The sequence below is a fragment of the Pezoporus wallicus genome, unplaced genomic scaffold, assembly GCF_028554395.1.
Source record: "Pezoporus wallicus isolate ANWC-B61680 ecotype Strahan unplaced genomic scaffold, APGP_CSIRO_Pwel_v1 contig_6464, whole genome shotgun sequence".
Taxonomy (NCBI): Eukaryota; Metazoa; Chordata; class Aves; order Psittaciformes; family Psittacidae; genus Pezoporus; species Pezoporus wallicus.
Window position 1 is genome coordinate 6175982 of NW_026642130.1, and position 25816 is coordinate 6201797.

Below are 25816 nucleotides of genomic sequence, written 5' to 3' on the forward strand. Positions count from 1 at the left end.
ATAACTTGCATTCATGTCATTAACATGAATTGAAGCTGTGTTTGAAAATTCATCTATTTGTTCTAACTGATTTATAAACAACATTAAAAATCAGTTATGTTCTCTTCAATATCTACAGGAGTATCAGAATAAACTAATCTATTTAGTTCCCGAAAAGCAGTTGTTAAGTGAAAGAATTAGAAATGCTCAACTTGAAAACACTCAAAGTAAGTACCTGCAAATGTATTCTCTTCTGTTTGATTTCTGGCTTTTCATCACTTGTAAAAAATGCTGAATGAAGCAGATGTGTTAATCACACCTTGACTCTTCAGTTAGTGCCATTTTAGTATTGTTTCATCTGCATTCACTTATTTCCTTCATGTTCTAAGTAAGGGACAAACAAACATATTTTTCTCCAGAGATCACAGTTTTTGCTTGAAACTTCATACAGACTATGCAGCCCACAGATATTATTACACCTTGTCTTTTTTAATAGTGTAAACTCAAGGGAGTTTTATGTACAATTTCCACTGGTTCTAACGTCAAATCCGCTAGAAGTCCCTATCTAGAGAAGCTTCCTATGGGTTGGTGTGATATATGGAAAAAAAGAAAAGACAACTTGCAAATTACTCTGTATTTATTACATGTAATACTCAGATGTCTCAGTTAGATGTTGTAGACATTTCTTCTTTGTGCTGTGTGCAAATAGAAAGGTAAATCAAGGCATTTTTATGAGTAAAAAGGTTGGGAAGGTGTGTGTATATTAAAACAATTAGTGAAAAAAGAAATGCTTGTAAAATTGCTTGTCTTTACTTATGCAGGTACGGGAATCAGTTCAGTGCACGAAAAGTCCCTAGAAAAGGAAGAATTATGCCAAAGACTTAAGGAACAACTAGATGCCCTTGAGAAAGAAACTGCTTCTAAACTTGCTGAAATGGATGCCTTTAACAGTCAGCTTAAGGTACATGGATTATCTAAATACTTAGCCTTAAATTTCTTTTATTTCTCCATCCAATCACAGAGATTGCTGGCAGTCTTACCAGGCTTCCAAAAAGCTTTCCCCAGCCTCCAGTGTGAAATAAAAATTACCAAAGGGCTTGGAGTAAATAATGCAATAAAAATGTACTTAAAACTATTGCTAACATACTAAAATATGAACCTCTTGCCAATCATCGCTTTGCATGAATCAACTTTGCTCACCCTCAACTTTTGCCTTCGAGAATACCTTTTGATGTAAACATGTTTTTCAGGCCTTTGCAGATTCTGTTCTTATAGTACTATGGTTATATTGGCTAATGTTTTTGAACTGTGGACCGAACACTAAACTTTTAGTGAATGTAGCACGTGATTTCATAGTGCATTGTACAACATAAGGTAGCAGACTAAGGTCCTAAAAGTAAGCATAGGCCTCTTATTTATGTATAAGGTAAGAAATACAGACCACTAGACCTGAACTTGTTTTTGTTCCAGAGGCAGCTCTTGACTTGTCTAAATCTGGGTACAACTCTCAGGCAGGGCAGCATGCATCCACTTAACTTTACATGCCAGCTTACTCCTAGTGGCACTGATTTGAACTTTATTCATAAGTTATAGATTTATGTTTGGTGAGCATGAAGGCTCTGCACTCTCGAATAAAAAGAACACAGAGAAAAAACGTTTAAGGAGTTTCTTTTCTTTTTAAAAAATGGCTAAATGTAACATGCTTTTTTAATTACTTGTTTATTGCATGGCTTGCTGTGTTCAGTGGCTGCTTCCACAATTCAGTCATCCCTAAAATCTGTTTTCAAAATACAGTGCAAAGATTAATTGGCTTTTTATCTGCCTTATCTTACAGTGTGAGAATATGGATGATTCTGTTCTTCAGTGCCTTTTGTCTCTGCTAAGCTGTCTCAACAACCTCTTCCTCTTACTTAAGGTTATTTTCTAATCTTTGGCGTTTTTGTTTTTTAATTATTTTGCAACTTTGCTCTGCTTACTCTTTCTGTTTGGATGTATAACTTCTATTAAATAGATTTTCCTAAAAGGTAATTGATAGGCACTTTGTGTTTCTGCTAGCTTTTACATCCTCTTAAAAACTTTTCTTACCTGCTTAGAAATCCAAACTACAAAATACCGATAGCCATTTTATTTCATAATAGACTATGTTTACTAGTTTGCTTTACCCAGGTATTTTTCTTTTCAGTTCAGGTAACATTAACAAAAAAATTACTTGATGGAAATGGTGTCTCTCCCACTTTTCCATCTGTTGCTCTCTACCTATTCCATATATTTTAAACTGTGAATCAGGTATATGAATTCTAGTCCAAGTTCAAAAGTCTAGAAATAGCATCAATATCCAGAATATGATACAGCAAGTGCAATGCTATTAAACCTGCAGATTAACCCAGTACTAAACCCTGCTTGCTGTTTTTCCTCAACACTGCTTTTGCCTGCCAGGGTCAGAAATCTGACTTTGAGAATGATTTATGAGAAAAAAAAAAAAATCAGAATTGCTGAAGTGACCTTTCCATTTTGGGTTATTCTGTCCTGAAATCAAAGATCTGAGAGTTTTTATAACGCAAGTTTATTTCCACAGTGCTCCTCAAATTCTATGCATAATTGGAAGTATTGTCATCTGAATGTGTTTGGGGGAAAATTGTGGTCAGTTGCTTGATTTAGTTTGTTGCTACAAAAGCTTTCACTTTCATCTTGCCCTTTTCATATAAATTGCACTGTCTCTCTTAGGCAGTGTGATTGGTAAGTGCATATGGTAGTGGGAATAGATTATTCTTAATTGCTTTATTTGCGTTTGTGAGATCAGATATGAAAAGTCAGGATATACATGTTGTATTTTTCTGTGTGTATCTGTAGGATTCCTAAGAAAAAATAATGTAGCATCTTACAAATGTTTTGTAACATGGTGAAGTACAATCTAAAGTAATTCTATTAAGGTTGACTTTTTTTTTTTAATTTTTGTTAATCTGATTATCCCAAAGATTCATGCGGATTTTGTGCTGTGAAAAAGTTTGTTATCAGAGGGACATGGAATGGGACTTAAAGGATGTGATTAGAAGAGAAAAATTGTGAAGTTTACAAACACAGGGAAACTCCAGTCTGGGTTACTGTCTTTAGGCTATGGCTTCCCACAGGGGTAAGCCTGCTGGATACTTCTATAAAGTTTTTATGATTTAAACATGGGACTGATTCTTCAGGAAGCATCACAAAGGGGAGCACCCTACAGAAGGGATGCATTCTTAGGTTTATGGTATTGTGTTGGTTTTCAGTTGAAGTCTGACTCCTATTGCGTATTTAAAATAAGCTTTACTGCCTTCTGTGCCCTTAGATAACGTTGTGTTTGAACACTCAGTTTTATATCTTTCCTTCTCTTCTGTCATATTTGCCATTTCCAGCAGATGTATGACTGGAAGGGCTCTTTGAAAGCCTAAGTTACATCAAAGGCTTTGCAAACCTGCCATCTACTTTTATACTTATGTTGATTTGACTTTTCTTTACAGTGACCTCCAAGGACTATTAATAACTTAATATTACATTGTCCATTTGTATTAAAATTTGGTTCACAAAATGTTAAAATGCCTGAATGCTTTTCTTGCAAGATTGGTTTGTTCCTTTTGATGTACTTCATTGCATTTCCTCCCTAGGACCTGAGAGAAAGTTACAGCACACAGCAATTAGCCTTGGAGCAACTCCACAGGATCAAACAAGATAAAATAAGAGAGGTAGAAAAACGAAGAGCTGAACTTACACAGAAAAAGCGACTGGAAGATGAGGCTGCAAGGTACCATGTCTGAATGTATCGGTGTTGCAGTTTTTAAAGCAAAATAATGCTGTGGTGGCTTTTAAGTTGCTGATTGTATTAAATGAGAGGTCTGATCAGTAAAAACATATCCTATTGAGTTCCCTTAAAGGAAATGTTTTATATGGAATACCACTGGCATAGGATGGTTTGAATTTACTCTTTCCAATCTGTTTTTATCTTGTTATAAAACCCCTAAAACTTATAATTCAGTTTTGATGGATAAATAAACCAGTTAGTCACTTTGCTATTAAGGTTTTTGCTTCTGTAATAATTCTCACACATTTAAAATTCCTCGTACATTGTGACTTGTTTTGCTAGCCTCTGAACATCTGTCCCGTTTCCTTAAAAGTACTTCTGACTGAGCAGTTAATAGGCTTTTGTTATGTATATCTGAACAGCTGTGAGATTGATACTTAAAAAGTAGGTAATTGACTACTTAATTCCTATGTTAATCTTAAAAGCTGGATGAGTGATTGAGCTTTGAGTTTTAAATTTGGTTCCTTTTTTTAGGAGGACAATAAGGAACTTCAAACATGTTTTTGAGAGGGTCATACTTTCACCTATATGATGCTGGTATTGTTCAGTTCAGCCTTGTATCAAGCACTCAAACTTCTACTGTCCTCAGCTCTTGATTTCACATGGTCTTGTTACCAACTGGTTTAGTTTTCTTTTGTTTCACCGATTAAGAAACCATAGTTTCTAGGGTTCGATTCAGGCTGTCTAAAAATGTCAGTCTGTTTTCCCTCTCTCCTGACCTTCTGCTATCAGCTACTTTGTTTGGGTTTAGCAGCCTTAGATTGAAATGGTGCCAGAGAGCATGGATGGGTGTTCTTAGTGAGCAGTCCTCAGTTTAAAATTGCTTTGATGTACTAGTTTTGACTTCTCATTCAGAGAATTACTGTGTTTTCTCTTTTTAATTTGAGAGAGATTTTTGGTGATTCGTATTTGCTTTGACTATTTTTAATGAGGTAAACCTAGTGACCTTGTAGTATATGCCATTCATGGCTTCAACTCAAGCCAGCATTTTTCTACAACAGTGTGGTGGAGTTTCATTACACTTCTGACAGTCCCTTTAAGAGAACCATATACTGTATGTATAGGGATATCCCATTAAGGGTTAGGTCTGCACTTTTCAGAGGAAAGATCTTGAGAGCTGAAATACAGTGATTTTTAAGCATGTTGAATTGGATAATAGCTTCAGAGAGATGAGGCATGGGATAAAATCTGAATAATTTCAGAGAATACAGTCAGGTTTTGCAGATTCTGTCTGCTGAAGAGTGTGGCTGTGGTGAGGATAAGTGTATTGAATGGATTACAGCTGTCAAAGGCAAAAAATTTAAGCAGCAAAGATCAATAGTCAGAGGCTATTTTAACTGTATGTACCAGAATAAGTTTTTATTACTAATCTGTTTGGAAATCATAGTTTCATAGAAATATAGAGCGGCTTGGATCGGAAGGGACTTCAAAGCTCATCCGGTTCCACCCCCCCCCCCACCACGGGCAGGGACACCTTCCATTAAACCAGGTTGCTCCAAGCCCCGTCCAACCTGGCCTTGAACAGTGCCAGGGTTGGGGCATCCACAGCTTCTCTGGGCAACATGTGCCGGTACCTCACTACCCTCACAGGGAATTCTGCCAAATATCTAATCTAAATCTCCCCTTTTTCAGTTTAAACCCATTCCCCCTTGTCCTGTCACTACAATCCAATAATGAGATACAGATACTACCTTGGTGGACAGCTAAAAACCGCCTTTGTTCAATTAACAGATCTTCTTCCACATCAGGATATAGGTGAGCAGAAGTGTTTGTGGAAGCACTGCACAAGTGCACACATGCCATTGTTTTTATACCAAGAATTTTAATCTATTTGTTATTTATATGTGAAGTATAGTGGCACTCATGATAAGACAAAGCATGGTCTCCTGCGGAACAGCTTATCACCCAGAGAGGAGGGCAATCAGTGTCATAGACTCATAGACTTACTGACAAATGCAGTCAATTACTCTATGAACACAGTCTCGTTCATTTTTATCTGAACGTTCTCCTATGTCTTTCTCATCCTTTTCTTCAAGGAAAGCAAAACGGGAGAAGGAGAACAGATGGCAGCAAAACATCCAAAGGGAGGAGGAAGAGAAAAAGAAGCGATTGGAGGAAGAACGAATGCAGGAAAAAGTTCAAGAAAAGCTGAAAGCTGAAGAAGCAGTTGCTCTGATGAGGGAAAGGGAAAATAAACAACAGTTTTATGTAGAGGAAGAGAAAAATAGGCAAACCACAATCTTGAGGGAAACAGAACAGCAAAGGCAGAGGCAACTGGAAGAAGATAAAAGAAAGCAAGAGCAAATTGCAAGAGAGGCTGAGGAGAGGCGTAAGCAGAATGAAGAAATAAAGAAGATAAAAGAAGTGACCAGCTCTCAAGAGATGGAGAAACACACTTCTAAATTAAACATAACTGAGAAGTTTGCAGATCTCTTGAAACCAGCAGAGGGTAAAAGTCTTAAGCCTCCCTGGAAAAATGAAGGTAATCTCAGTCTGTTAGATTTTTGCTTTAATGGTTCTCATTTTCCTGAGCATTTTGTCATTCTTAAAATGCAGTATTATTATTAATGTGACATTATGGCAGGCTTATTGTCTAAAATATTATTAAAAAAAAAAAAACAATGTTTAATGTCCTTTGTTTTAAATCATCATGTTAACTTAGGTGCTGAAAATTCATAGAAGTAACCTGTGACTGATTACAAATCTTCCAGTGATCCTGGTCAATAAATCACAGATGCTGGAAACAGTAATAGGACCTAACTGTAGTTGTGGACTTTGAAAAATAGTGGTTTAACAGTATTTTTGTTAAAGGCAGTTTTGATTAGTTCCATCTTTCATTAGTTCTTGTCAGTTTTTATTAGCCACCTTTATCTCTGAGTTCAGCAAGAACCAAATTAGGACAGTGCTGAAGGATCTTTGCATGCTTCAGCTATACCTTGTAAAACATCAACAGTGTCAATCACAGACTTGGAGAATCGAGGTACAAGGAAACTAGAACTGATATTTTGCTATTCTAGGTTTCTAAGTAAAACCTTCATACATGCTGCTGAACCTTTACTGTTGCAACAGTGGTATCTTTTCAACTTAGATAATTATAGTTGTGTTAAATGCGACTGTAGGAAAGCAGTGGGTTAGCCAGAGCAGTTTTGCAAGGAAAGATGAGAAGATAAAGATATATTTTTTTTGCTTCAGAAGACAGTGCATTTTAGTGCCTGTGTTACATTTACTGTGATTTGCATGTTGAAGTCATGCACTTAATGTATCCCATTGGCTTGCTGTAGCTAGTGATTTCCTTTGATACTTGCCTGGGGGCAAGAACTGTTCTCTTCTTGTATTCATACCAGTTGCTTAGAATGATGGAGCTTTAACTAAGCCCATGTCTTTTAGCTGAGTTAAAATGATAACTAATTTTCTTACCCTTTCAGGCACTGCATTTAGTGTCTCAGAGTCTAGGAATTCAGTTGCCTTGGTAAATTACAGAGCTTTATATCCATTTGAAGCAAGGAATCATGATGAGATGAGCTTTAATACTGGGGATATAATTCAGGTAAGATCTGCCATTCACATTTTACTTGCAGAAATCCCACCCTCTTCCTCGGCATTGAGGTACACAAGGTCTTACGTGTCAAAAGCATTACTTTGGCACATTTTAAAGCTTACTTAAATTTGATTGCTTTTTCTTAAACAAGTAAAATTAATGTTAATTCATCCAAAATCTTTCTTTGGATTTTACATATCCTAGATGTGTTGAGATTTTGTTTAAAATAACAATAGCGAACGGTAAATGTAAACTTTCCAAAATTAGTAGATCAGGAACGATATAGTTGTTGCAGTTTATTGTACATGTATAGGTTGGCCTTTAAGTGTCTGCTTGAAATATGAACATAGTAAGTAGAGGTGTGAATTAGTCATTAATGCATTTGAATTAAAGTAGTTGTTTAACAAGTAGATGTGAAAAGTTCTTCTGAATCTTAACACTGTTTTCTAATGTATTGTTAACATTGACTTCTGCCTCTTGTTGACTGGTCCTTTATGCATGTTCCCTCAGGCAGGCGTACACAGTAGTTTATTTTATGTCCACTCTTCGTAGCACTTTTAGGCATTCATCTGAGTATGCTATCTGTAATATTACTGCCGGACTATAAGATTGGAAATGTCTTCTAACATCTCAGTTGAAATGTGTTATATTTTACAATGAGGGTGGCAAAATACTGGAACAAGTTGCCCGAAGAGGTGGTAGATGTGCCATCCCTGGAGACACTCAAAGCCAGGCTGGGTGTGATTTTTTGCCAACCTGGTCTAGTTGAAGATGTCCCTGCTCATTACAGCAGGGTTGGACTACGTGACCTTTGAAGGTCCTTTTCAACCCAAACTATTCTGTGATTCTATGATTCTGTGTAATTATATCACTTGCCAGCATACACGGTTTTGAAAGCATGTGCCTTCAGGTGGACTTGTGAAAACTGATTTACAACCATGGGAGCACAATTAACATATATGTATCTAATATATAACTACATATGGTTCCTCCTCATTCAGACTATCAGCGATATATGTAGGTGATGAGGGAGAATTTACAAAGCAATGTAGTACAAAATATTAAAACTGTAAAGTATTAGCCTTCAGTCTGACAGTGTTAAATCATTTATTTGCATTTTTTTTTTTTATACCAGTGGAGCATGGAAGGGGAGCAAGAGAAGAAGGTTTTGTTTTGACTTCTTTCTCAGATATAACTGTGTCATTTAACTGCTGGTAACTTATTTCAGAAATAGGCTTGCAGCTGCCACCTCCTCCTCTTACCCTCAGTCCTCAACTAAGCTAACTAGCTGATAGTATTTGATGAGCTGGTAATTTTTAGCTAATTTTGACAAATTTGCTAATTTATAGCATAGTGGAGGCTTCAATATTGCTAGGAATGTTTAGAGATGCTCTGTACTTGTCCAAAAATTCTGTTATTTACTATATGATGGTGTTCTGGATGCAGTCAAATGGCAGTTAATTATATCTGTAAGCAGAACTGCAGCAGTTGTTTTCATGCACTGTTGGGCTTGCCAGCCGCTACCTCTTGGCTGTGCATTTGGCAAAATGGAACACAAACCGTCATCATTCCTGGCAAGCCAGAGTGGCTCCAGGTGTAGTACATGATCCCCAGTGTGCAGGTTTGGGATCTGTTTGAAGGAATATGATGTCTTTGAGGCCTGTCTCTACCTGTCTCTAAGTCATTACAATTGTATTGCATCACCCTGTCCCTTCAACAGGGCAAAATCAGCTCCGTTTGGGAAGGGAAGAGAGTGAAAATGCTGATCCAGTATGAGTGCTGCTCATTCTGTTCAGTTCAAAGTGCTAATAAATGCTGAATTGTGATTAAGGATACCCTTTTTGCTTCATGCTGCTGTTTTCTTTGTATTTATCTGCCTGTACATAGGTTGATGAAAAAAATGTGGGAGAGCCTGGTTGGCTTTATGGGAGTTTTCAAGGACATTTTGGTTGGTTTCCATGCAATTACGTAGAAAAAATACCAGAAGGAGAAAAATCTTTATCTCCTAAGAAGGCCTTACTTCCTCCCATAGTATCTTTATCTACTACCTCAGCTGCTTCAGAGTGAGTTTTTGTTACGTTTGTGTTCAAGTCACTTTTTCTAAATTTAGCAAAGACGTAATGTGCTGTATAGTTTCTATTCGGTGGTTTGGGGTTTTTTATTGTTTTGGGGTTTGGTGGGTACTTTTGGTTTGGTTTTGGTTTGGTTTCGGTTTCAATATAAATGCAGAAAACTCACTGAAGAACCTACCTGAAAGTCTTAGCTTGGGAATTGTAAGTCTTTGATAGTCTGCTTCACAATGTGTAGAATGTGTTTTATGTATGTTAAAAAAAAGTATTACTCTGCTTGAGGTGCTTTTAAAATAAAAGTTGTAATGTGTTCAATATGCCTGTATTCAATTTTCAGACCTCTTTCACCAAGTAAATCTGCGGAAGAATCTGACTACCAAAACATCCCTTTTTCTAGCTTGAATGTTAATACAGCATGGCAACAGAAATCAGCTTTCACTCGCACTGTGTCCCCTGGATCTGTTTCACCCATTCATGGACAGGTATATTGTGTGAGAGTGGAGAACTTGCTGTATTTTAGATTCATGTTAATGAAACTAATTTAAAGAAAAAACAATCCAAAACACGCCTTTTCTAATACAGGGTGCACCGAACAGGCTAGATGATAAAGAAGCTAGTCTGAATGCTCCACTGGTGTGCTTTGACATAATTCCGTATGTTTCCAGGGACCACTGAGCAAAAAGGCTCATGCAGTATGTTTCATAATTCTAAAAATAATTTCCACCTGTAATTAGACACACAAGATACTTCTAACAAATAAGAAATAGAATTGAGAGATTGTTCCTCTATTAGCAGCTTGTATACATCAAGCCCTCATTTGTTTAAACTTCAGTAAAGGATACATCAATGTCTGCTTTTTAACGCTTGCACCAGTTTGGGGTAGTGTGGTCATTCAACATCTCCACTTGTGTCTTAACAGGGGCAGCCTGTTGAGAACCTAAAAGCACAAGCACTTTGCTCTTGGACTGCAAAAAAGGATAACCACTTGAATTTCTCAAAAAATGATATCATTACTGTCCTGGAGCAGCAGGAAAACTGGTGGTTTGGAGAGGTACATGGAGGAAGGGGTTGGTTTCCAAAATCATATGTCAAGCTTTTACCTGGGAGTGAAATCAAGAAAGAGGAGTAAGTGCAACGTTTACTTTTTGTTTTATTCAACAATTCACAAAAAGAGGTGGTTTAGAGTGCAAAATTCTTGCTTTAAAGTGCAGAATATAAGCACCATTTACAATTTAAACCACGCCACTTCAAGCTTTTATTGTTTCATTCTGGCAAGTCAAGTAACGCTGGGCTCACTACTGTGTAAACAGACAGTCTTCAAGGCTCAGTGCTGTGAAAAATCAGTGGTGGTTGATTATTCATCAAGTGCCAGACTTTGTTTCAGGTCATTACTGAGTCAGCTCTCTTGCAGTGTAGCTACACTCTGCCTCTGAAGGTGTAAGTTTTTAAGTGACCTACAAATAGCTGTAAGCTTGTAAGGTATATCTTGCAGAAGTAGTGTATTTTTCTTTACTTGAAAAGATGTTTGTATCTATTCTAATGCCACAGGGTAACTGTTCAGGTAGTAATTCAAAGTCAGGTAACTGCGGGGGGATAGCTGCACCATTGTGTGTGAATTGTTCTTTCCATGTGTTATGATGAAAGTTCTTAGAAATTCTGTAGAATGAGAGAATTCAGACAAAATCTTGAATTTGTTCTTCTTTTGAATAGCATCATTTGCAGATAGATATTCTCATCTTTCATCACATTTGTTTTTTTCTTAAGTGGTATGCCTTGGATGACATTTATCTTAAATATCAGTAATCCCTGTCACTGTTTGACAGTCAGGGGTGTCTTTGCAATTGATTCATTGACAATACCAGCTTTGAGATAATCAAAGTCTTATCTTAATAGAGAGATCTGTTCTTGATCTGCCTTTTAGTTACACAAACCGTTGTTTTTTTTTTCTGCAGGCCAGAAGCTATTTATGCAGCTGTAAACAAAAAGCCTAATACACAGTCTTACACAGCAGGAGAGGGTAAGACAGCATGAAATACACTACTTAATGATACAGCCTTGTTTTGCTTCATGGCATGTGAATAAGCTTAAATATGTGATGGGTTTCTGAGCAGGCCTTAATGCTTGTCCAAAAGACACAGTGCAAATGTTGATTTACTGGTACGAGATTTATAAAACAGGAATGTAAGTAAAGCTTGTAACTAATTCAAGTTGAGCATAGGCCTGGGTTTTTCTTTTGTTTTTAATGACTGCTCAAGCATTAATTTATTTCTGAAAACTTAAATATGCCTCATACCCATGAGTTCTTTTCCTGCTGTTCTCTACTGCGTTGTGCTGTACTCTAGACATGAGAAGGGAGTTTTAGTCTCCTGAGCGTGGATTGTCTGCTTTTAATCAGAAGGAAGTATATAAATACTGCTAGAGAAAAATTTGTGGGAAGCACTTTCTAAGCTTTTTAATCTAGTGTCTCTCCATGCTTCACCAATTATATTTTAATTTCACTTGTGTTTTCATTTTTGCTGTGTTAGATAAGAATGCTTTTAATCAGGTTTAGGTGTGGAATGTACATGCTTGCTGTGAAACAGAGGGAGGGTGGAATGTTTAATGCAGGAGATGAGTTTTCAAGCTGTGGTGTACAAGCCTCTGCTGATCTGCGGGATGATGGCAAGGTAGTAACTCTTACTGTGCTAAATTAACACAAACTTGTGTACCTGTAATTCAAAGTTGTAAGCATGAGGCGAGATGGGATTACAATCAAGCAAATAGCTAGGTTGATTCAAAGACTCGTGAAGACATGAACACACTGATGAACATTGATATCAAAGATACCTGTACTTGCATATGATTTATCCTCCTCTCTGAAACTGTTGTCTCCTTCTTTGTATGTGCTGTTTGTACAGAGTATGTTGCACTCTATTCGTATTCAAGCTCTGAGCCTGGTGACTTGACGTTCACGGAAGGTGAGGAAATCCTAGTGACCCAAAAGGAAGGGGAATGGTGGACTGGGAGCATTGACAGCAGAACTGGAATCTTCCCCTCCAATTATGTCAGACCAAAGGATCAAGAAGTGAGTTTGAATTCTGAGAGTTCCGTTAAATACAGTCTCAAAATTTAAATCTCCATGTGTTTTTCTGTCCCCATGCTTAAAGTTGATGTAAACTCTGCTGTTTTTACTGTACATTAAAAGTTGATTTTTGTGTCTTTGTAGGCTTCTAGTAATGCTGGCAAAACTGGCACTATAAATAAGAAACCCGGTAAGTGTGTGATAACTTTTTAACATTTAGGACTGTTTTGTAAGTGGCTGTGAGCATTTAGGTTCATAGCAGTGTTTTAATGGTGAGTTATGTTCTTAGCTGCAAGATATGTACCAGGATATTTCTATGTATCTACCTCTTACTGTAATGAAAATGCAGTTAGTATATTTTCTTACTAACAAGCACAATTCATGTATTATCTTTTCAGAAATTGCTCAGGTTACAACTGCCTATGCTGCGTCAGGAACTGAACAGCTTAGTCTTGCTCCAGGACAGCTAATACTTATTCTGAAGAAAAACGCTAGTGGATGGTGGCAAGGAGAGTTGCAGGTAGTTACTGAATAAGAAATAATTGTGACTTGGGGCAAGGAGGTGATCTTGGGTTTAATTTGAGAAAACAACTAAGTGTGGTGTTCTAAAAGCTGGCTAGAAATCATAAATATGGTATAAACCAGATTTAGGGGGAAAGAAGGTTTTTATTTAAACCTTGGGTTACTGGGGTTTCTTGTTTGTTGCTTTGGAGTGGACTTTTTGGTCACAGAAAACAATAAAGCTGTCAATGTGTGCTTGAGATGGGAAAGAGAGTTGTTGACTGTTCATAAATTGGTTAGGATTTAATTGGTAAAACATTACATTGTAAAATTATTGTAATGAAAGAACTGGAACTCTTGGAAGTTGGAGCTGGCAGATAGTTTATTGTGAAGGTTGGTGATCCCGCTTTTCTCCTCTCCCCACCTAGTGATAAATTTCTAGTCCCAGGTGTTGAGGGTACTGTTACATGACATTCTTCTTAAATCATAGTTCATATTTTGACTTTTGGAGCCCTATGAATCTTGTCTGTAATAGCCTTCATCTTTGCAACCAATGCAAAAAGTTTAATCATGATCTTATAATGTCTTTTTGTTACCCTTTAGCTGAATCTGCAACATTACCCTGAATTTAAACATGTTACTTCCAGTAATGAATGCTATTTCCAGTAGTGGGATTGAACATTCAGCACAATAGAATGTCCTGTCCTCTTAGTATCAGTCTGTTGGCCTTTGCCAAGGTATTCTACAGCCACACACACTCTTGTTTTGAGTGAATACTCTTGCTAACACCCATCTTCCCTCTCCCACAGTTAGAACAGGGCTGATACAACTGTTCAGCATCAGTTTTTAAAACCAGCCTGCTTTACAGATACAGGAGGAGAGATCACAGTGAGCAAGTCAAGAAATTGCTGCACTGAGTTTCTGTGCATTAACAGCAGTGGAAAGCTTACTCACAGCATGTACAAAGACATGAATAGTTTGTATTTGAAAAAAAGTAAGCCCAGTGCTTGTTCGGGAAGAAGCCTCAAAGAATAAAAAGACAAATAAAAAAGCAGGAGAAGGGAAACTGCAATCCCTGATTGTCAGTTCTTGATAGTTTGGTAGTAGTAGACCTCAGTTTGCAGTTAGGTGTTTCTAAAATCTGTGCTCACTTTTATATCCAGATTTGTGTGTATATGCGTACTCTGAAGTATATTTATTTCTTCAGTGTGTGCAGAGATCATTTTTACCTATGGGACTAAAAAAGAAAACACTGAAAAATAAAAATCTTCTCCAAGTCTCACATGCTGCAGTAGGTAGGAAGTGACATCAAATACTTAGGTCAGGGTTTTCAAAAGAAGCTTATGGTAATTGTAACCTCTGTTGTGGCCATCTCCTCGGAGACTCCTGGCACGATGCATAAGTGGAAAGTTTGTAGAGCAGATTTTGAGCCAGTCAGTTAAATTATGCACTGAAATCATTAGCTGCACTTGAAAATATGGGATGAACACAGTTGCTAGAATATATTCGGGTGCAGTTTTATTTTAATTGGATTGTTTTATCCTTAAACAGATTATTTTTTTTCTTTTTGAGATCTGTTTAGTGTTTAGTAGGTGTTTGGAATCCTGACTTTTTGTCTTGTGCTGGCATAACTGTGTGACATATTTCTTGTGGTTTTCCCAATCTATAGACTACTTCATTTCTTAATTGTGTACTGACCATTTTGTTTTAAATGTTTATTTAATGTTTACATGTTTTGTTTTAAATGTTTATTTACAGGCAAGAGGCAAAAAGAGACAGAAAGGATGGTTCCCTGCCAGCCATGTGAAATTACTGGGTCTGAGCAGTGAAAGAACCACATCTGCTGCTCCCTCAGGTAAAAAAAAGAAAACAACCAACCAAAGAAAGACTTTATATTGAATTTAGAGTATTTTATGTAACTGCTTCAGTTCTTCTGCTATTCTGAATTACATAATTAGCATAATACTGTATTTAATGGGCTGTGGTGGGTTGACCCTGTCTGGACACCAGGTGCCCACCAAAGCTACTCTGTCATAGACTTCCTCAGCTGAACAGGGGCAATAAAATATAGCAAAAAGCTCATGGATTGAGAGAAGGACAGGGAGAGACCACTCAGCATTAACATCGTGGGCAAAACAGACTTGACTTCAGAGAATTAGTTTAATTCTTTAATTATTTTATATTAATATATATTAATAATATATATTAATAATATATTAATAATTATAATAAATAATTAATTTATTACCAATAAAATCAGAGCATGGTAATAAGAAATCAAACCAAATCTTAAAACACCTTCCCCTCACCCTGCCCTTCCTCTGGGCTTAAAAGGACTCCTTAATTGTCTTACCTCCCACCCCCCAGCATGCAGGGGGATGGGAAATTCACGTGTTTCTGCTGATCCTTCCTCCCCCTGCTCCAGCATGGGGTTCCTCCCACAGAAGACAGTCCTCCATGAACTTCTCCAATGTGAGTCCTTCTGACAGGCTGCAGTTCTTCATAAGCTGCTTCAGTGTGGGTTTCCCCCACAGGGTCACAAGTCCTGCAGCAAACCTGATCCAGTGTGAGCTCCTCTCTCCACAGGCTGTAGGTCCTGCCAGGAGCCTGCTCCAGCATAAGCTTCCATGGGATCACAGCCTCATTTGGGCAATCCCCTACTCCGGTGTGGGGTCCTCCATGGGGTGCAGGTGGAGATCTGCTCCACTGTCGTCCTCCATGGGCTGCAGGGGCACAGCCTGCCTCACTATGGGCTGTACCACAGGCTGCAAGGGAATCTCTGACCCAACACCTGGAGCACGTCTTCTCCACCTTCCTTGCTGACCCTGGTGTCTGCAGAGCTGCTGCTCTCACGTACCCTCACTCTTCTCTCCACCTGCAGTTGCTCCTGAGTAGTAACTTTCTCCCCTTCTTAAATACATAATCCTAGAGATGCTGCCACCATCACTGGTGGGTTCAGCCTTGTCCAGAAGTGGGTCCATCTTGGAGCCACTGGCACTCACTCTGTCAGACGGGGGGGAAGCTTCCAGCAGCTTCTCACAGAAGCCACTCCTGTAGCCCCTCTGCTACCAGAACCTTGACATCCAAACCCAGTACATAGCTGTATCTGATTGTAGTGTCACTTTGGAAGGTATTGTCCTAGTTAGAACCTGGGTCTTTTGACAGACTTGACCATTCAGCAGTTGTCTGTATCCAAGAAAGGTAAAATCTCACAACTTCTTAATCAAAACAATTCTTCATAGGGTCTCTTCCTAGCATATACTATTCTCTACATACCTTACAGCAGAAACTCTTGTCATACAAAGATGTTTATATCCAGAAATCTGTGAGAATGAGCAGTGCATCTTCTATGGCAAGAGCTTTCTAGTTTTGCAGGGTGTACTAAAGAGCCGTACTCTTCTCATTTGGAAACTCCATGTTCTGAAATCTCACAGAAAACTAACAATCCTTGACAAACACCTTGGAATTACATGTACTGCTCCTTCTAGGGAAGGAGACTGAGCAGCAGATTTCCACTAGATTTTTCCATTTGAACGGCCAGGTACAAATGAGATTATTTCACAGATAATGAGCTTTTTTGGTTCTACATGCTTAAATTGTGCTGTTCTCCTCAGATATGACTTGCTTATACAACAGCTGCTGGGTGTTACTGGACCAAACTTCCCTTCAAATAAACTAGCACTTCACAATTAACTAACGCACATTCCCTCTTCCTTTGCTACATTTTTTTTCTCACAAGTACCAGGTGTAAGATAATCAAATTCACTTTCTTTTCCAAGACAGTAAAAGAGATAGGAGCATGGTTGATTATATTTTATGATGTTTAGAAGTGGATTTGGCTATATGCTATACTAACTGAATCCATTTGCTACGTAAGTGCATAGATACAATAAAGTAGAACTAAAGATTATTGCCTGGCCCAATTGGAAAGAAAAGGGAGGTTTGTTCCACATCAAGATCAGATCATGTGGCACTTTTCTTATGTAACACTGTATGTGATATTGTTGTTTCTTTCCCATGGTTGTGTAAAGCACTGAAAAAAACAGCGTTAATACTTGTGTAACTATTCTGGTATTTTGTTCTTTTTTCTTCGTAGTGTGTCAAGTGATAGCTATGTATGATTACATGGCAAACAATGAAGATGAGCTTAGTTTCTCCAAAGGGCAGCTTATCAATGTACTGAACAAAGATGATGCTGACTGGTGGCAAGGAGAAATCAATGGTGTGACAGGTCTCTTCCCCTCAAACTATGTGAAGATGACCACGGATTGTGATCCAAGTCAGCAGTGTAAGCAACTTCTTTCATTTTATTACCTTATTTCAAAGGTGCATTGTTATTCTTCTTTGCATTTGGAATTTGGAGTTCCAGGCATCAGCAGAATTTATTGGTACTTTAAATACTCTTTCTTTAAATAATTTTAGTATAGTACTAAGTACTTCAAATATTTTTCTGTTCAACCTACAAACAACCATCACGTTACCAGCCAGCCTGGGGGTGGTAGGAAGAGTGCTCAGGTGAGCTAAAAATGCTGGATTCCATAAATATTCCCCTTCCAGATGCTGATGTTTGATAACTGACAGAGACTGGGAATTGGTACAGGCATTCTATGCTCCACTATAGAACTTCCTCGAGTTTTATAAAACAAGAAAAAGTGTCTGCTGTAGTCATCTTTAACTTACAAAGTAAGTTACTAAATAATCAGTTAAGTAAAAGCAACCATAGAAAGGGTAGGAAAAAGATTCTAGCATTAGCAAGTGATCTATCCTATGGTAAATATGTGTGTCCTGGCTCCCAGCAATCCAGCTCTCATCCAATGCTGAGAAACAAGATACACATAAAAACATAGGTTAAGCTGAAAATTATCAGCAGCAGGCTGAGAACTGAATGCTAGATTATACACCTGCCTGACACTAAATTTTCTCTGCCTTTTTTGCACATGAACACAGTAAAGGTTTCTGGTGACCCACACACATGCACACCCCATTTTTTTTCCCCTTTCTTCCACCGTTATTACTCCTGAGGCACTGTGATTAAACCAACTTTTATATCAGCCCATGCCACTGGTGGGTTTGGGAATATATCTTGATGCTCCTTTGACATAACAGCCTTGTCCCACATAACAGCCTTGTCCCTTCACTTGCCTTTTTTTCCCTTGGCATCATTTTTGGTTTTCTCAGTATAAAGACACATATCCAGAAGTCTGGTTCAGTTTCACTCTTAATAGACTATAGGTAGCGTGTAGGACCAGTTTGCACTTAAGATTTGATTAACATAGGTGTGTTGTTACAGAAGAATTCACAAATGCTGTGATGAAGGTACTGCTTGGATTGGAAAGGTAAAATATTTAACCTGGGTGGCTTGTTACGGTACCTGGGTAGAATGCACCGTTCCTGAGGTTTGAGCTGCATTACATCTGTGCCCACATTTCTGGTAACACATTGATTTATTTTTTTTTTTTCTCTATGTATTTTTTTTAATGCCCCTGGCCAGTGTGGCCGTGAGAACAAAAGCTTCTGCAGTTAGACTGAACTTACATTCTTTTGATCAGGCCTATCTAAATCATTAAAATGACCCTTTGAAAGTCTTGTTGTTGTTTACAACATCTCAGTTTTGAAGAAATCATGTAGACTAAACCTAGAGATTAAACTCTAACATTAAGAGTCTGTCTGAGTTTTAAAACTTTCTGAATTTTCAAAAGCTATGGAGATACTGTCTTGTCACACCGGGTGTGTTGCCATATAAAGTAATGTTGCTGAAAGTGCTAAGTGTGAGGAGATTACATACACCGCTCGTTTTCAAGAGAAGCAGTGCTTGAGACCAAGTTGTAATTGGAAACCTCTGATATGACGGCTAGGTTTTTGTCATTATTTGCTGATATATCTTTAGGGTGCTTCTCAGATTTCAAAGTTGTGGAGTAAAAATATTTCCATCCAAATCAAACTGTGCCTGTGTGAACAGAACTTTCCTTTCAAAGTATATTGGCAAAAGGCAGGCAGTGGCAGTTGGGTGAGCTGATGTGCACCAGGTCATCCGTACTTGGTTGTTAAACTTTTGTCTAAGAAGTAGTCTGTTCGCTGTGAAGTAAATCTACTGGTGCGTAATTAACAAAATCTTCCTATTGGTGAATGAAGAATACATTGAATTTCATACATTTTAAATTCTCTGAGCATTTCACATGAGCTGATTTATGTATCAGCTTTGTGCTGGGATTTGCCACTCTCTTGTGATATTAAAACATACACATTTGGAAACTTCAGGGAAAGTCTTGCTTTAAGTCCAGAGCCTGCTCAAAACCAGCATGGCTTGTTAGCTCAAGCACAGAGCTGTGCAAATACTGTTACACAGATTTCACCTGGGCTGGGGTGCAGAGTGGGAGCCAGTAAGTTATGTTAGCAGTAAGCTAGTGCTGCACCACTCTTCCGTAACCAGAGAGGTATTTAAGTGTGTACTGACTGAACTTTCAAACTTCCTTGGATTTCCTTAAAATATTTTCTGCTCACTCTTAAGTATAGTGCAGCTCCTATCACTACTATTGAGAAAGCACTAAGCAATTGTCCCATAGAAATGTTGATGTGGCCCTCTAGGGACCAGCTTATGCATACGACAATATAATTTTTAAAATAGGTTGTTGTATTTTAAAGAATTGTTAGTCTGAGCATTGTAATGTTTGCCAAAGAACAGCAGTTTCTTCCACTGTCTTTCTAGATGGTCAAATATAAATGGTATTTGAAAGGGAGCAGACAGATTTGGTTTACTCAAATAGGTTTGCAGCTTAGGAAAGATCTGCTTTTCCTGCAAATTTAAACTCTGCTGTATGGACCACCTTTGTATCTGGTGTCTTACCTGACACTTACTAGTTATAGCTGTAATGGCAAGCTTCTCTAGCAAAGAGGGAACTTAGGTTAGTGAGATGTTTCTTTCTCTCGGGTTGCTGAAATAGCTCTCTGAATGGAATAAACTGTGCTAACAAAATCACTTCTCCTGTTGGTGTAGCTGCACATCCTGGCCTAGGGTCTCCACAAAGAAAAAGAAATGGAATCAGCTAAGGGTGTCTTAGGTCTGTCAAAAGGTCTCTTACATACAGTTGTAGTTGCAGAACACACAATACTTGAGAGTGATGCTCTCAGTGACTGTGGTGATGGTTAGACTTGTGTTTTAATGACATTTTAATATCCCTTACTATAATGTTTGCGCAGAATTAATCACAAAGAAGCAATAAGATATACAGGAGGTTTCAAAATATAAATAGATATAAAGTAAAGGAATGTGCATCATCTCATAGTCTCTGTTCTTTAAGTGCTTGTTCAGGCTGTTCAGAGTCAGATCTTTCTTGTCTTGCCAGTACCTGTCTAGGCCATGTCTACCAGGTTTTCTTCCCATTGACCCAAGGGCTGTGTAAGGCAGGTAGGTGTTGTGCATCTACCACTTCCATTTCCACCCAGTGGCCTGGTCTGGAGAGAATTTCTCTTGTTTCAGCCAGTCTGTCTGCATTAAGCAGTTGCTCTTAGAAACTTGTTCCCTCCTTCTCTCTTGCCTTTTTCAGCGAGAGAGCTTTTTTCCAATTTTTCATCTTATCCATGCGACCAGTCTGAGCCTTGTCCTTGTAGTTTCCTTAGCTGAGATTTTCTCTGCTCAGGTGCCTCGGATGGAGGCAAGACAGATGCTCCTGCTACATACTTGGGTGTTTTTCAGTGTTAAGAGCTCATTTCACTTCTCAGAGATGTTCTTGCTGAGAGCTGGACAGCCCAGCCAGGTAGAAACACTTATGTTCAGTGTGTAGAGGCTTCCAGTTCATCTTACCTGAGATAACAGTTTCCCTTTGCAAGACTGGTCTTTCATAGAGGTGAATGTTGTACCAGTTCTTTCTACTCTAATGTACATATAATTACTGTTTCTGTTCACTCTTTTTTACTTTTCTTAGCCCAGCATTGCTGCAGTTCCTCAGCCACCTGATTTACCCCTTCAGGTGCTCAGACCTGAGCTCCTGGTAGTCCCCATAGCCTGATAAGCGCCTTCTTCCCCCATTCAAACCTGCCTGCTCTGTCTTCTGCCAGTGCAATGGCAAAAGTTAGGCTGAGAACAGATTTCTCTCCGTAGACTGTTCTTCACATGTGTATGATGATAGTGTGAATTTCCTTGGGTATAAACTTGATGTTCATAGTAATATCACTAGATCTATGTATTTTTTTCCTCCTCGAACCTTACCTGTAGATGTGACACGAGAGACATGAGGCAAATCGTGTCCTTTCAACAGCAAGGATCTGTATTTCCTCAAGTTTATCTCCATGCACAAAAGAGCATTAGGGTTCCTATCCAGTACTGTCTCGTGAATGAAGCTGTCCAATTTTCAAGGACGTTGATAGTGAAAAAACAAGTTCTGAACAGACCTGCTCATGCCAGGTGCATTTGTGTGTCTGTATATGGACAACACATTCAAAGTTCCCGAGTTATTGCCAAGTAACTTCTCTTTATGATGATGGGCTAAGAGTTTGTGGTATGGCTTTGAGGTGTTGCATGTTGCCAGTCCACATTCATTTTTTAACACATGAAGATAATTAATTTGTTCTAAGATTTTACTCAACAGCTCCAGAATTTTACCCTTTTTACCAAGAATCAAATACAGAATAAAAGCCTTAGTTCATAGTGAACATGGTCATTCTGTATTTCTAAAACTACTTGGTAGTTTTGACTTTCTAACTACTGACATTCTAAAACTTGGTAGTTTTAGAATGTCAGTCAGGCTTGATAAAGATTCCATGTGGAAATCCTGGGGTCTGGAATAGTCTCCAGATTGCCCATGAAGTATGTGCAGCTGCAGCCCACGTCACACATCTGCCTTTAACCTGACTTCGCAGTGCCTCTTCCAGAGCGGGGAAAACTCGGTTTCTGATGGGTGTATTGAGTGTGTGGTACGTCCTACTTCATGGGCACATATTACAAGGTTTTAATTCCTTTCAGGCTTTGAGCAGAGTCAAACAGCTTAATTTTTGTGTGCCAATATGAGTAAATTCCAGTGTGGCTTTTCTTTACAAGTTCAGTTTGTATCGGATTTTCTAATGTCTCATTACAAGTTTCTCAGGAGAAATCCTGGCTTTGTTGACATCTCAGGGAATTTTACTGTTGCCTTTAAAAAAACCCTAGGGTTTGACCTTGTGTTGAGTCTGCATAACAGAAGTCTTCCTTGGGAAGAAAGTGTATTCAAGTCAATCAGCTACAAGTGATTTCAGAGTCAGTGATGGCTGGTCACGGGTACTGTGTGTGTTTATAAATATGAAAATGCAAGAGTCGAAGCTCATGATATCTGTTTTCAGAAAGTTGAATGTCTGTCATTCCTTTCTGACCTTTCTGTTGTTGTTCTGTCTTGTGTCCGTAGAACTCATGTGTTTCACTCTTCAAATTTATGTTCATTTTATCCTTCATTTTTTTTTTTTTGTTTTTTTTAGGACCCAATGTTGTCTTCCAGTGTGAAAGCTCCTCAGAGACCCACTATCCAAGTTTGACTGTAGCGTGGAGGCAGGGTGGCCAGCCCTGCTCACATTTCTCTTGACACAATCTTTTGCTTCGTTTGAACGTTAGATCCAGTCAAGAAATTAGGTTTTTGTGGGTTTTCTTATAATCTGCACTTACAGTTGATTTGTACAAGCAGAAAGGATAGTGGGTCTTTGTGTGGCTTTCACTGCTGTTCATTCTTGTTTCCTTTAGTATTTTTCTTCGGTATTGATAATCGTAGATCATTAGCATGCATATCGAGTTATCGTTTGTATGGTGGGATTGCAGACACACAAAGACCCACTATTTGCACAGTTTGTTTGAGCTGTTTTGAACGGGCAGTTGTGTTCTTTCAATGTTGTAATGTACATACTTTGCAGAATTAAAATGTTCATTGATTACTGTTCTAATGGACTTGATTTAATCTCTTGCATATTAAGCTTTTAAAATTGACAGCCTACAGGGCTCATCCAGAAAACAAACCCTACCTGTCTCTGCTGCTGATAGTCACTGTGATTATAAACATGCTACAAGATCTAAGATTTAGATCTGGTGTGGTCCATCCAGCCTTTTAATACCCTTTTTAACTGGGGAAAGTACAATTAAGCATAGAACAGAGGATATTTTAATCTTCCTTCACAGTAGTACTATCGCAGGAATTCAGGTTGTTTTGGCTCTCTATGTCCTATCCCTAAATAATCTCCTTTAAGTACTTTATTCTGATAATTCGTATTTGCTTTCAGTTTTAGGAAACCACAAATATGTACTAGTTACTGCAGTAAGTACTTACACTCTGTGCTACTAGGCCCTTTCCCTGCCCCTTTTCTGCATTAAATAGTTAATGGTACTAGAGAGTTTTATCTGGTTATGGTCTGCCGTGACTTAAATAAATACTATCTGAAAGCTCCTGCTCTTTCTGTTAAATAAATCAGCAGCCTGATGCATAGGTAATCTTGGTAAATAGGTGTTGCCAGAAAAGAAACACTAACAGATACCTGGAGCTGAAGGCAGAGCATTTGGGTTTAGAAATGGAACTACACTCCTCAGCTCAAAAGTGATCCTTAAAAGTAGTTGTGGCACGTCAGCAGTGTGGTCCAGTGAGGGTGCCCGTGTTCTAGCAGTCTGGGGGGAAGGAGGGACAGACCAGGACTTCAGGACTATAACCCTGATACCCCTTTAAATAAAAGAATTAATTTAATAGCAGACTACTTGTCTGTTTAAATAGTTCTGTGCTCCTGTAACAACAGGAGAGATCTAGTAGACATGATATTTAATTTAGTTGTTTTTTCTGAACATGGTCATGAAACAGCAAAGGTCACTTATGCAATCAGAAATGTTTACAAAACACTGCTTGTTTACTATATACATACATACATATATATATGTATATATATGAATGAATGTTGTGAAGGTACTATCAGGAAAAGGTTAGTCCAATTGCAGAGATTTAAAAGCCTTTCTCCAAAATTTCTATGTTATGTATTTAATATATTTGATCAAATAATGTATATGTGCCCTTTACTTCAGAGATGTATCTTTTGTGCAATACAGACTACAGCAATGTGCCTACATAAAGCTACAAATGGATTTTTATTCTGGATGTATTTTGTCTAAACCAGTATTTTGTTACAGAGTGAAATCATGTTATTGTAGGCAAATAATGTGCTAGATAATTCCTCAGGTGTTCTAGCTGACTTGATTTCCTTATGAAACCTTAAGTATTTGTACTAAAATATGCTCATCACCCTGAATTGCCTTCTCTGAATTTCTGAGTTTGAAAGCCAGTTTAATGCAGGCTGAAGTGTGTTGTGCTACACCAGTGTCATCAAGCAGCCACAGTAGTTTAATAATTAGGTGATCTTATAAATTATCCCATTTCTATAAAGGGTTAACCTGCGGGATTTGAGCCAAACTGGTTTTCCGATGCTCAGTGACAGTTCTCCTTAAATACCAAATTGATACTAATGTCTAAAAAATTAAAACCAACTTTGCATCCTATGTGGGATGTTCTAGGAAATAGTTATGTGGCATTTGCCAAAACCAGCTGGCATTCTACTTGTTTTTTAACTGATACAGTTGAATTTTAGGGTAGTGTTGGGTGAAGTGTCATCAGGTAGCCTTATTACTGGGTACGTAGATATGAGCATTGATAATTACTGGAACAGCTCCCCCTCAGTTTGAACTGATGAGTATTGAAATGAAGCATTTTGGGCTTTCACGGTTACCTTTTCATGTCTCAGTATTTACCCAAGTACGCTCTAAATTCTCCAACTGTGATAATAAAAATAACAGTAATAATACACCTTAATAATGCTGATTGAAAGAGGTATAGCCCCTGCCTTCAGTAGTTATCTCTGCTGCAGATGTCTGCCTAATACAGCTCAAGCACAGTCACCCAAGAGCTCTGCTCTGCCAGTGCACACTGGTGCAGAAAGAAATGAATGCATACATCAGATCATGCTGAGGGTGTATTTAGGGCAAGATTATTTTAAACTGATGTCCCATATCAATGAAGAGGTGTCGCTGATAGAAGCTGCACTTAAATCAGACCTCTACCATTTAAAAAAAAAAAAGTCTGATTTAAAAATTGTGGTTTTTTTCTCTGGCTGTGTGCAATCCACTCTCTTGGTGATAGAAGTCCATAAAGTGAGTTCAGCTGTCATCCCAGCTAGTGCTGTAAAACTAGTGTTGAAGCATTCATCCTGTATTTGGGTGAGAAAGGTTGGCTTTGGAACTAAGGACAAGGTGGAAAACAGAGGTTTTTGTTGAACCGATGGTCCCCAGTCAAGAGCTGAGAATCCACATGTTGCTCGTAGCTAACAGTTAAAACTGAAGCCAACCAGGAGAGCAAAATACGATGTTGCCTGCAGTGTAATACTGCTTAATACTGTTTCTTGTGGGCCAGCAGAGAACAGGGGCCATGTTGTATCTGGGAGTAAGAATGTAAACGATGCTGTAAATGCACAAAACCAGTTACTAAACACTTCCTAATTTTGTAACTGTCTAGTTTGCATAATGGACCAACAACCTACAAAAGCTTTTTACAGAAGCTTAGTTCACAGAGCTGAGCTCCTGCTCCAGCAGTTGGATCTGTGCAGGACAGTTGTGCCACCACCAAGACCCAGTTGCAGGGCTGGGGTGTGCGAGTAGTCAGTGACAGTGAAGGGCTGTGAAAGCATTCAAAGCACTGTCGTAATGTCAGTGTTAATAACATTACAGTTAGGAGTGCAGAAGACATAAAGCTCTGTTGGATATTTATGCCATCCCAATGCTTTGTCAGATCATAATCTCTGTGTGATTTTCTTGAGTTGGGTTGACAACACCTGTAAATAAGTCTGCTCGTAGG

The 25816-nt window shown here is 38.3% G+C and overlaps 1 protein-coding gene across 4 annotated transcripts in view; it reads left to right on the forward strand.

The window, feature by feature from the left end:
• The window catches only part of ITSN2 (intersectin 2), an 83677-nt gene that overhangs the window by 44084 nt on the left and 13777 nt on the right, over positions 1-25816 (forward strand). For 2 of the 4 annotated variants that reach the window (XM_057427603.1, XM_057427605.1), the window contains 15 exons: positions 119-206; positions 801-940; positions 1814-1894; positions 3618-3754; positions 5848-6293; positions 7237-7358; positions 9237-9412; positions 9756-9900; positions 10338-10543; positions 11371-11435; positions 12316-12482; positions 12624-12669; positions 12878-12999; positions 14739-14835; positions 17077-17268. In XM_057427603.1, coding sequence (XP_057283586.1) covers positions 119-206; positions 801-940; positions 1814-1894; positions 3618-3754; positions 5848-6293; positions 7237-7358; positions 9237-9412; positions 9756-9900; positions 10338-10543; positions 11371-11435; positions 12316-12482; positions 12624-12669; positions 12878-12999; positions 14739-14835; positions 17077-17268 — 2230 coding nt within the window. Of the gene's footprint in view, positions 1-118; positions 207-800; positions 941-1813; positions 1895-3617; positions 3755-5847; positions 6294-7236; positions 7359-9236; positions 9413-9755; positions 9901-10337; positions 10544-11370; positions 11436-12315; positions 12483-12623; positions 12670-12877; positions 13000-14738; positions 14836-17076; positions 17269-22424; positions 25721-25816 lie in introns of those variants that run through there. The other 2 variants (XM_057427606.1, XM_057427604.1) reach the window with 2 other exon arrangements.